Source organism: Myotis brandtii, unplaced genomic scaffold (genome assembly GCF_000412655.1).
Source record: "Myotis brandtii unplaced genomic scaffold, ASM41265v1 scaffold1384, whole genome shotgun sequence".
Lineage (NCBI taxonomy): Eukaryota > Metazoa > Chordata > Mammalia > Chiroptera > Vespertilionidae > Myotis > Myotis brandtii.
The window spans coordinates 371,278-383,433 of record NW_005354938.1 but is presented as its reverse complement, the minus strand read 5'-3'; the positions used below and the strand labels follow the sequence as shown (position 1 = coordinate 383,433).

At 53.7% G+C, this 12,156-nt stretch overlaps 1 protein-coding gene across 4 annotated transcripts in view; it reads right to left on the bottom strand.

Annotated features, from left to right (window-relative positions):
- Positions 1–273: 273 nt before the first annotated feature.
- Positions 274–12,156, bottom strand: part of LOC102251183 (solute carrier family 23 member 1) — a 25,963-nt gene continuing 14,080 nt past the window's right edge. For 2 of the 4 annotated variants that reach the window (XM_014535143.1, XM_014535144.1), the window contains exons 5-12: positions 9,917–10,098; positions 8,394–8,514; positions 7,228–7,384; positions 5,992–6,245; positions 4,928–5,092; positions 4,429–4,537; positions 4,237–4,332; positions 274–1,222 (exon numbers count right to left, since the gene is read on the bottom strand). In XM_014535143.1, coding sequence (XP_014390629.1) covers positions 966–1,222; positions 4,237–4,332; positions 4,429–4,537; positions 4,928–5,092; positions 5,992–6,245; positions 7,228–7,384; positions 8,394–8,514; positions 9,917–10,098 — 1,341 coding nt within the window. In that variant the 3' untranslated portion in view covers positions 274–965. The remainder of the gene's footprint in view (positions 1,223–4,236; positions 4,333–4,428; positions 4,538–4,927; positions 5,093–5,991; positions 6,246–7,227; positions 7,385–8,393; positions 8,515–9,916; positions 10,099–12,156) is intronic. The other 2 variants (XM_014535145.1, XM_014535146.1) reach the window with 2 other exon arrangements.

The following is a 12,156-nucleotide window of genomic DNA, read 5'->3' as shown; positions in this document are numbered from 1 at the left end:
AGAAAAGACTTAGGGGAGAAGGAATTCTGCCAATGACAGCCCTCAGAGACTCAGGCTGCAACTCTCCCAGCCTACTGGAGTCTACCCTGCAGATTTTGGACTTGCCAGCCTCCACAATCCAGGAGCCTATGGTTTAAAGACTCTCTCTCTCTCATGTGTGTGTGTGTACAGCACATATGTGCATATATAGTACATAGCTAACACGTGTATATAGGCGTGTGAACATATATGTATGTAGGTATGTGAATATATGTATGTGAACATACACACACATGCTGTTGACTTGTTTTCTCTAGAGAACCCTGACGAATCCACTGAATGTACAGAGAGAATGGGGATGGGTTTGCCTGGATCTTTACAGTTTACACATTTTAGCGACAGTAGCTCCCCTCTACTGAAGGCTGTTTCATCTGTCTGCTCCACAGCCCAGCTCTCACCGCTCACCGTCCTGTGATGCAGGAAGCAACCCCAAGGACGCCCACTGGGGGGGTGCAGGGCTGCAGCTTTGTTGGCACCTGACTGTTTGCAAACTGCAGGGGCACAGAGGGGAGGGCCTGGAGGGGCCAGCAGGGCCACCTGCCTCTTTGGGAAGAGACCTGTTCTTTCAGCCAACAGCCCCATCTCCGTCCCCTGCTCCACCCGAGGCTTCTTCTCCCAAGGCATCAAAATGTCCTAAGAACACGCAGACTGCGGGAGTTTCGATGGGGATGGACATCAGGCTACACTGGTTTCCATGACAGACAGCAGGGCTGGAGCCAGGGAAGGATGCAGCCTGAGGCCAGGCCGCGGGGACGGAGTGCCAGGTCACAGCATGCTTGTCATGGTCTTCACCTACTGCGTATTCAGCTGCCACACTGTATAGGATGCTGGGGGTGCTCAGGAGGGTGTGGTCCCTACCCATGGCTGCACATTCTGGGTTGGGGTGGGGTGGAGACGGCTTGGGGACGTGCATCAGAGAGACAGCCTCACATCCGGGTCTCTATGGCACCCTGTGGGCGCTCTCCTGAGAAATCCTGGGAGCAGAGTGTGAGCTGACTCACTCCCATCTCCCCTTTCCCACCAGGTTCCCGCCTGGGCCAGAAGGGGAGGAACCGGGTGCAGGAGGAAGTGCAGCACTTGGTGCCAATCCCACAGGGGAGGGCGTAGATCTCCAAGACCCTCGTAGTCTCCTCCGACCCCTGGGCTTGACTCCATGCCAGGAGGCCTCGCTCCTCCAGACTTCCTGAGAGGAGACAGGGAGCAGTCAAGACTGGGCGCAGGGAGAGTGGGCGAAGGTGAGCTGGAAGGCGCCTCTGGTGCCCCTTGCAGGCACTCATGAGGTCTCCTCTCAGCGCCCTCCACCTGCCAACAGAGCCGCCAAGCCCATCGCAGGAATCACAGCTCAGCTTTACCGGGCTCCTCAGGCATCCCTGAGCCCCAGGTGGGGCTGACCGTGCAGAACTCGGGCAGGACCTTCTATGAACCACTGTCCTGTCATTGGGGCTGGCTTTTCCACATGTTAATGTTTCTGGAATGCAGACACATTTTACACGTGGAGGAGACAGGAATGTGGAAAAGAGAATAGAAGCAGATGCTATCATAGAGGTCATTGCAAGAGGCTGTGGGAGGGCCAAGAAGGGAGTGTGGGGGCCCAGCCAGAGTGGCTCAGTGGTTGAGTGTCGTCAACCTATGAACCAGGAGGTCACAGTTCAATTCCCAGTCAGGGCACATGCCTGGGTTGCAGCTTGATCCCCAGGGTCGGGTGTGCAGGAGGCAGCCGATCAATGATTCTCTCTCATCATTGATGTTTCTCTCTCTCTCTCTCTCTCTCTCTCTCTCTCTCTCTCTCTCTCCCTTCCTCTCTGAAATCAATGAAAATATTTTTTTTAAAGAAAAGAAGGGAGCATGGGAAGCCATCGATGATGGTAGCTCTGCACTCTCCACCTTCCACATCCTCAGCACTTAGAGACCCAGTTGGCTAATCATCGTACTTATCACCTCGATGGCAATTGCCTGCTTTCTTGACTCTCTCCCACAGTAGCCTGTTTCTGGGAGGCAGGGGGCATGTCTTTCTGCTCTTCATATTCTCAGTTCCGGACCACCGGAAAGAAGCAAGTATTGCAGTGATGGCGAACCTTTTGAGCTTGGCGTGTCAGCATTTTGAAAAACCCTAACCTAACTCTGGTGCCATATCACATATAGAAATTTTTTGATATTTGCAACCATAGTAAAACAAAGACTTATATTTTTGATATTTATTTTATATATTTAAATGCCATTTAACAAAGAAAAATCAACCAAAAATATGTCGTATGTTCGCCATCACTGAAGTATTGTAATAAAGTGAGTCATAATCTTTGTGCTGGTGAAGTTTGTTTTAAAAAAACACACAACATAATATCTGTGAACCACAATAAAGTGAAGTGCAATAAAACAGGGTATGCCTGTACATAGCACCAGGAACACAAGTGCTCAAGGGGTTTCTATTAAAAACTAGAGGCCTGGTGCATGGATTTGTGCACTGGTGGGGTCCCTTGGCCTGGCCTGCAGGGATCAGGCTGAAACCAGCAGTCCAATATTCCCTGAGGGGTCCCGGAGTGGGAGAGGGCACTCTGCAAAGTTGCTGTCACTCAGCAGCTCCTGCATTGAGCGTCTGCCCCCTGGTGGTCAGTGTGCATCATAGCTACCAGACGGTTAGCCCACCTGGTCGCTTAGGCTTTTATATATATAGACTAGAGGCCCGGTGCACAAAAATTTGTGCACTCGGGGTGGTCCCTCAGCCTGGCCTGTGCCCTCTCGCAGTCTGGGACCCCTTGGGGGATGACCACCTGCTGGTTTAGGCCCACTCCCTGGGGAATTGGGCCTAAGCTGGCAGTCAGACATCACTCTGGCAGCCCGGGAGCCCTCGGGGGATGTCCACTTCCCAGTGGGGAGCAGGCCTAAGCTGCAGTCGGACATCCTTAGCGCTGCTGAAGAGGCGGGAGAGGCCCCTACCACTACCGCTGTACTGGCAGCCATCAGCCTGGCTTGTGGCTGAGCAGAGCGCCCCCTGTGGGAGCGCACTGGCCACCAGGGGGCAGACGCTCAATGCAGGAGCTGCCCCCTGGTGGTCAGTGTGTGTCATAGTGATCAGTCATTCCCAGTCTTTCTGCTGTTAGGGTCAGTTTGCATATTACCCTTTTACTATATAGGATAGAGGCCTGGTGCACGGGTGGGGGCCGGCTAGTTTGCCCTGAAGGGTGTCCCGGATCAGGGTGGGGTCCCGCTGGGGTGCTTGGCCAGCCTGGGTGAGGGGCTGAGGGCCGTTTTCAGGCTGGCCAAGCCCCCCGGTGATGGAAGCTCCCAGCTTCTCCTTCTTTTCTTTTCTTTTTTAATTTGGGATTTATTTACCTTCTATAATTGAAACTTTGTTGCTTCAGTGGAGCTCAGAGCTGGCCAGGAAGCTTGGCTTCCTCCATCACTGGAGCAATCAAGCCTCCTGCTTGCTTCAGCTCCATGGCTGCTGGCCACCATCTTGGTTGGGTTAATTTGCATATAGCCGCTCTGATTGGCTGGTGGGGGGGGCTTAAGGCGTAGCGAAGGTATGGTCAATTTGCATGTTTGTCTTTTATTAGATTAGATATTAGTGAATGAGTGAATGAATGAATGGATACCTGCATTCTCTCCCTTGTCAATTAGACTGCAGGCTCTAAGAGAGCCAGGCCTATGTCTTTTTCTTTTTGCTTCTGGTGTATTTATCACCTTAAAGCCCTGTGATGAGCTGAACTGTGTCCCCCAAAAAACTATGTTGAAGCCCTAATGATTGTATTTGGAGATAGGAGCTTTTAAGAGATGACTTAAAAGTTAAGGAGGGGGGCTTTGGGGTAGGCCCTAGTCTAATCTGATGGGTGTCTTTATAAGAAGAGGAGACTAGGACACAGGCAGAGATCCCGGGGATACACACCCACAGAGGAAAGGGCAAGTGAGGACACAGTGAGAAGGCAGCCGTTTGCAAGCCTAGGAGAGAGGCCTCAGGAGAAACCAACCCTGCCAACACCTGGATCTCAGATTTCCAGGCTCCAGACTGTGAGAAAATACATTGTGGTTGTTTAAGCCCCCAAGAAAGCTAATACAGACCCATATGCCCCACCCAGACCCATGGCCCATGCAGACTGTGGCCAGCCTGACCTGGTAATCAGTGCTGGAGAAACAAGGCGAGTGGCCCACATGCTGGCCACCTACCAAAACAGCTAGCTTACAGCACGAAGGGAGCCCTACCAGGGATGGTGTTGTCCAGGAGGAAGGCCAGAAATCCACCGACAAACATGCCCGTGGTCAGCAGCACCTGGATGACCTGGTCCAGCTGGAGAATCCCTGGAGTGGAAATAAAAGTGATGAGGATTCCCAGGGCGCGAGGGCCCCGCTGGCCCGGCCCCTGGAGTGGTCACGGTCCTGAGGCTGACGAGTCACCTGTCTGGAGCAGGTGCGAGTTCTTGTTCACCCAGTTGGGAATGGTGAGCCCACAGTAGATGGAGAAGCCAAAGACAAAGAGGTTCCTGGACGAGTTCATGTCCACGTGCTGCGGGGAGAGAGGCCCCAGCCGCCCGGAGACGCCAGTGCTGTGGCTGCACGCCCAGCTGACACCCCCTCCAAATGCCCCTTCCTCCCACCGCCACCATAGGTGTGGGGGCAGGAGGCTGAACTCAGCAACACATGCTCTCAGTGGACAAGCCAAGCTCCAATTCCCACTTGACCTTGGGAGCTCAGTGGTTTGGGTAACCCAATTCAAACTGATACAATTTCTGGTTTGGGGTGCTTCTATTTCTTTCTTCCATTGGGAGCCAGTGTGGTTACTGGGACCAAGGATCCCCCCTCTTCCCCTTCCCTGGCCCTGTTCCACTCATCTCAATCCTGTGGGCTCCTTCCAGGGTGGGAAATGCTGCTGCATTCCCACGGGCGCCCGGCTCACCTGCAGATTGGAAATCCCCACGGCTGCGATGATCCCGAACATCACGATGAACATGCCTCCGATCACGGGGGTCGGGATGGTGGCAAAAGCAGCCCCGATCTTCCCAAAGACACCCATCAGGAGCAGCACGCAGCCCGAGGAGACAATCACCATCCTGCTCCCCACCTGAGGCATCCGGGAGATGGGAGGCGGAGCTCAGCACCAGCTGGGCCCCATGCCACCGGGGCCTGCACCCTGCTCCCGGGGACTCACAGCAGCAGCAGGAGCAGCACCACCACCTAACCCCAGAGTGGCCCCCCTCTGCTCTCACATGGAAAGATGGGGGTGTTACCAGGTGGCAGCTGAAGACTCAGGTCTGGAGGTCTAACCCAAGCTGGGCCAGAGGTAAGTGGCCTCCCACCCAAATTTCAGACAGTGAGGCACTTCTCCAGGGTTCACAAAGCCACTGACTCCTACGGGTGCCAGCAGAGGCTTTCTGCCTGTGGAATGGCCACAGCCAAGAAGGGCAAGTGTGGTAAGCGGAAGGATGGTCCTTCGAAGAATCACATCCTAATCCCCAAACCTGGGCATATGTCACCTTGCAGGGCAAAAGGGACTTTGCAGATGTGATGACGTCGAAGGTTTTGAGATGGAGAGTATGCTGAGTGATGCAGGGAGGCCTGATAATCACACGGGTCCTGATGAGCAGAGAACCTTTCCTGGCTGTGGTTTCAGGGAGATGTGACTTGGAAGAGAGGCCGGAGAGAGGCAGCATGGCTGGCCTGGACGGTGGGGGATGGGGAACCGTAGCCCAGGCATGTGAAGGGCCTCTAGCTGATGGGAAAAGCCAGGCGGTGGCTTCTCCTCTGGAGCCTCCAGGAAGGAACACCGCGCTGCCAACACCTCTATCTCACCCCCATGAGTCCATGCCAGCCTTTCGGCCTCCGGATCAGTAAAGTAAATTTGGGTTGTTTGTAATCACCAAGTTTGTGTTCATTTGTTATAGCAGAAATAGGTGACTAATACACTGAGTGACAGATTTAGGTCCCCCACCTGCCCCCAGGAGCCACCGTCAGCAGCCTTACCTTGGTGATACCCAGTGCCCCCACGTTCTCGCTGTAGGAGGTGGTGCCGTTCCCTGTGCCCCAGGCCCCTGCCAGCAGACAGCCGAGGCCCTCAATGCCAATGCCGCGGTTGATGGCATGCTTTGGAGGGGGCGGGGCCCCCACCAGCCGGGCACAGGCATAGTAATCGCCTACTGATTCCACGATGGAGGCGATCACCCCGGCGATGAACCCAAAGACCCCAGCCAGGCTGATGGTGGGGAGACCCCACTGTCCTGAAAATGCAATGCAGAGGGAATGTTAATCCAGAAGATAACAGGGTGCTGAACCCCAATAATGTCTTTGCTGGAGGGGTCCCTGAAAGGCTTTGAAGACCAGGCAGCATGTCTTCAACCCCATAATAGTCCAGCAGTTTTGGCTCAGACTCCTGCCCTATCCTTTCTCCTCGGGGCGGGGCAGACATGCCGACCTTGAGGTCACTGTGCACAAAAAGAGCCAGCAATGGGGTGTCTCCCCAGAAAGGCCTTGAAGCATTTGGAAGATGAGAGTCTTACTCAGGCCAGGGCAGCCCCGTGGAACCTGGTTATTCATAGGCCCTGAGCCAAGAACTGCGGGGAAGGCAGACCAGAAGTGGCTAAGGGATGGCCTTGAACTTGTCTCCCTCAACATGTTCTCATTCAGTCCCAGGCCTCCCTTGTGTGGGATCTAGCGAATTCGAGAGGAGACCCACAGGTCTGGCTGGGAGGTGGGGACCTCTCTGTCCTCTCCCCTCTCCCAGGCTCACGGCTCTGAGCAGCGTGGAGGGGGATGAGATGTAGGCCAGCTCAGGGCGAGGCCGAGAGTGGGAGCGTCTTGTCCAGCAGTACAGTAATCAGTATGGGTTGTTTGAAGCCACTAAGTTTGTGCTAATTTGTCACAGTAGAAATAGGAGGCTAATTAATTGCGTGACAGATTTAGGTCCCCCACCTGCCCCCAGGAGCCACCGTCAGCAGCCTTAGCCTGGTGATACCCAGTGCCCGACATTCTCGCCATTGGAAGGGGTACTATTCTCTGTCCCCATAGGATTCTTAGGACAACCCAGGGGTCTCCTTCTCTTTGGGGTCTGACATGGACTCCCCAAGGCCTGTCCCTCATCGTCAGATTCCTTGGAGGAAAACCCACCCCCAGCCCTATTCAACTCTCCATCCCGTGTCCTGGGTCCCACGGGCAGCCCTGGGAAACGTGCCCCAGGCCAGAAGGGTCCCCTCTTCTCATTACCTGGGTAAGGGAAGCGGAACCAAGGGGCTTGGCTCAGGACGTCGCCTTTGGTGTCTGTGCGGGCCAGGTACCCGTAGGCGGTGGGGGCCGAGGGGAGGGTGTTGGTCTCCGTGAGCGCGAAGCACAGGAGCCAGGAGATGCAGAGCGCCAGCAGCACCTGCCAGAGGAAGGAAGCGCCTTCACCACTAGCTGCCCCCCGCCCCTGCCCTTGCCACCCATCCCCGAAGGCCCTTCCAGGGACAACAGGAATCAGCTGTGCTGCGGACAATCCGCACATTAACAGAGCGGAGCGTAGAAAATAAACAACGGGGAGCCCCTGTGTCAAACAGAGGCAGAATGTCTACTAATGTGGGCACTTATTACGTAGTCTGTCTCCCTTTCTGCTGTTTGCTGGTCACATGACCTGGGATCAAATCCTCTGAGCCGCAGTGTGCTCTCTGTGCAATGTTACAGTCACTGTCCTGTGGAGCCTGAAGCAGGCGTTTTTACAGCAAGGCCTCAGATATACGACTTTTCATTCCTGGTGGCTGAATTTTTCATTTCAAGTGACTCATATGCACACTACATTTTGGAACCACTGGCCTAGAGGGGCGTTGAAGGATCAATGAGATCCCTACATGGAGGAATCGTCTCACAATGTGAAGTGCAGTTCACAGTCAGGCAACCCTGAAAACACCTGCGTGATGGACAGCTGCATATACTTGACGGTGTGGTGCACATTCCACAGAGAAGGCTCTGCAAAGGGAGGTGCCATCGTCTTCACGGGGCACTGGAATTACCCATGAGCCACTGAGAAAGAACCTGATCTAAGCATCTTGTCCCTTAGTTTTATATAATTAGCCGTGAGCCTGGCTGTCTCCCCAGGATCTCGCTGTGAATGGCCTCGGAACAGGAGGACGCTGTCCCACCCCGGTGCCCAGAGCAGCACCCAGGGCAGGATTCTCTGCTCCTGGGAGAGAAGCACTGAAAGGAGCCCTGGAATGGCATTACCCCAACGGCCAGGGAGCGTTCCCACAGACCACAGGTGGACTCAGGAAGGTCACGGAGGGGAGGCCACTGCAGATGGGGGAGCATTTGATTGGGGGCCATCCGGGAGTACAAGACACTGCCCCTCACTCTCCAGGTGAGTCAACTTAGAATGGAAGAGGGTGGGGAGTCCTTCTTACAGGAAAGAGCTGAAACAGGTGGATGCTAGACGTGTGACACTTCTCCTGTCGTCCATAAAGGGGCACAGGCACTGGGATGTGCTTCAGGTATTGAGAAAACAGCATGATGAGGAAGATGGTCCTGAAACAGAAACATGCCACACCCCACCTGGAAGCTGGGGCTGCCCTGAGCGAGGGCCCAGGACACTGAGCCCCCGGGGGAGGGTCCCAGCCAGGCCCTGCTCTGCAGCCCAGGCAGCGTCCTGCCGGCTCTGGGAAGGAGGGCTGTTCCCAGAGAACTAGTGGGAAGTGGGGGGCGGGGGTAGCATTCCCTGTGGGTGGCAGCTGAATGGACCCAGCAGTTGGAGCCCACGAGGCCAGGGTCTGAGATCACCTTCTCTCCCAGGTCATTCTGCAGGTGCTGTGGTCAGACCACAGTGGGCAGAGTGAACGGTAATGTCCAGCGTCATCCTCAAGCCCTTCAGAGCTCTGTTTGCATGCGGGGGCCTCTGTCCAGGAAGCCATCCTGATGCCCCGAGCTGGTGTCACCACCCCTCCCTGAACATGCCCGGCATTCTCCCTCTCACCCACTGTCTCCTGGGGTCAGTCTTCTCTCTCCCACACTGTAATGTGAGGCCATGCTTTGCTCCCTTCCCAAGTGCCAGAGGTTTAGTTGCTCAATGAGAACCTAGTAGGCAGGGAACTGGTGGTATCCACTTACTGTGAACCCCACACAAAGTACTTTATTCTTCACTGCCTGTGGTTACCCATAGTCTATGTGTACTAACAACATAGTAAATAGCAGTAATAATCTCTATATATAAAAGGCTAAGCGACCGTCCGACAGTCCGACTGTCCGGTAGGTATGATGCGCACTGACCACCAGGGGGCAGATGCTCAACGCAGGAGCTGCGGAGCTGCAGTGACTTGGCAGTGGCGGTTCTCGAGGGACACACCCTGGAACCAGAGAGAAGGGAGCCTGATTCCTGGAGGGGCTGTGTGATTCTACCTTCGGCTGTGGGTTATGTTGTTGCTGGGGCACTGTCGGCCCCAAATCTGGTTTACTGCACACTTGTGTTTGCTTTCCACACCCTGTACAACAGCAACTTTGCAGAGTGCCCTCTCGAACTCCGGGACCCCTCAGGGATGTTGGAGAGCAGGTTTTGGCCCTATCCCCACAGGCCAGGCTGAGGGACCCCACCTGTAGGAGGGACTCCGCTCACTCCGCAGACGCCCTTCGAGCTGCGGCACCGGCCCAGGTGGGACCGCGGGAGGTTGGCTCCAGGGCGTGGCCAGCCCATCTCATCCAGTCCCACCCTGCCAGCCACCTTCTAATTAATTTCCTTTCAATGTGCACGAATCCATGCACCCGGCCACTAGTAAATTAGAAGCAGCAATCTCACTGCTTTTCAAGGCATCATAATGTTCTTGGAAGTATTTGAAAAGCACAGAGTTGGCCAATATCCAGGACTCTTAGTATTCTTGCTGAGTCATCTTCCACCAAAGAGAACTCAGATAGCTCTCCCTCCCAGGAGAGGACTTACATGGCGGCGATCCCCCAGTGGGCCCCGGCATCATTGCCCGCAGAGTCGAAGAGAGGCAGGGCCACCAGGGAGATGGTCGGAGCAATGGTCAAGGGGCCAATGAAGCGCATGAGATAGCCAACCAGTCCCGAGAAGCCCAGGAGCATCTGGAAGCAGGAAGCGGCCATGACGACGCCCTGCAACTGAAGAGCGGGCAGCTCAGGCATCTGGGAGCCTGCAGCAGAGGGCGGGCCCCAGCCCAGCCAGGCCACTGCTCCGGCTGGTCACTCCTGGGTGCTATAGTCAGAGGCAGTGCAGGGGCAAAGCGGGACCCCAGAGGCGCCAAGGGAAGGAGAACTCTGAGCTCACTCCTCTCTCTAGCTCTGGACTAGCTGTTGGACATTTTCACTTGGTACGAACCTTCTCAGGAAGTAGCCTTCGAAAGCATTTATTGCCCTAGCCAGTTTTCTCAGTGGTTAGAGTGTCGGCCCGAGGACCTGAAGGGTCACGGGTTCGATTCCCGGTCAAGGGCATGTACCTCAGTTGCAGGCTCTATCACCCAGCCCAGGTCAGGGAGCACGTGGGAGGCAACCAAGTGATGTGTCTCACATCAATGTTTCTCTCTCTCTCTCTCTCTCTCTCTCCTCCATCCCTTCCACTCTCTCTAAAAATCAATGGAAAAATATCCTCAGGTGAGGATTAAAAAAACAAAAGTATTTATTGATCATAGTGATGATGATAATGACTCCTTTTTAAAAAATATATTTGTATTGATTTCAGAGAGGAAGGGAGAGGGAGAGAGAGCTAGAAACATACATGATGAGAGAGAATCACTGATTGGCTGCCTCCTGCACACCCCACATTGGGGATCCGGTCTGCAATCTGGGCATGTGCCCTGACCGGGAATCGAACTGTGACTTCCTGGGTCATAGGTCGACACTCAACCACTGAGCCACGCCAGCTTGGCCTGCCTTTTGTGGTTTTAACTGAGCATTTATTTGATTCCATTTTATCTCCTTTCTTAGCATTTTCTCTTCTTTTTAAACTTTCTGTTTTGGTGGTTGCCCTAGAGCCGTGGTCGGCAAACTGCGGCTCGAGAGCCACATGCAGCTCTTTGGCCCCTTGAGTGTGGCTCTTCCTAAGCCTTAGGAGTACCTTAATTAAGTTAATAACAATGTACCTACCTATATAGTTTAAGTTTTAAAATTTGGCTCTCAAAAAAAATTTCAATCGTTGTACTGTTGATATTTGGCTCTGTTGACTAATGAATTTGCCGACCACTGCACTAGAGTATGTAATATACATTTATGGCTAATCCAAGTTCAGTTTCAAATAACTTTATGGGGACTATGAGCACCTTACAATAGGACAGTAATCCTAATGTACCCTACCTGTCCATTGCTGTCATTCATTTCACTTAGCAGCCTAAGACTATACGTAGAAACTACCATGACCCTGGAAGGTGAGGCTAAAACGGGTCTGATTTTAAAAGCTGACCTTGCCATCTCTTCCCCGTTTTCTACTTTTCCTGCTACCACCATGTCCTTAAAACAGAATCACAGCTCAGTTTCACCTCAGCTACTTCTCAGGTCCCGGCAGGTAATGACATCCCTATTGGCCCTACACGCGCCTCGCTCTTACTTGTGGCTGGGATTGTGATGCACAGGTGGTCTGCCGACCCTCAGCGATTTCAAGACTTGAGACGCGTGTGGACAAGAATAACTCAGTGAAACACGGAGAAGCCGCCTTAAATTCCAATAGGCTGGCCTAGTGAGTAAAACCAATCTATCAAACAATTAATAAAAGGAGGTGTAACATTGTCCGGTTTATAGCACTGGTGAAAAGCGTGGGACCAGCAGATGGAGCTCAAGTACCGGAGATGGGACTCCGGGTTGGGGCTCATTGTATTGAACACTGGGAGGCGATGTGGGAATAAGCGATAGAGACTATTCCAGCGGTTCTCAACCTGTGGAACGACCCTTTCACAGGGGTCCCCTAAGACCATCGGGAAACACATATATAATTACATATTGTTTTTGTGATTGATCACTATGCTTTAATTATGTTCAATTTGTAACAATGACATTGGGGGTCACCACAACATAAGGAACTGTATTAAAGGGTTGCGGCATTAGGAAGGTTGAGAACCACTGGATTCCTTCTCATAGGTCAAATATGGGTAAGAATAAGGATCCTGTACCATGTCCCTCCTCTGATGTCCCTCTTCCTTTATGCTTCGGGTACAGGGGATGTGACCCCGG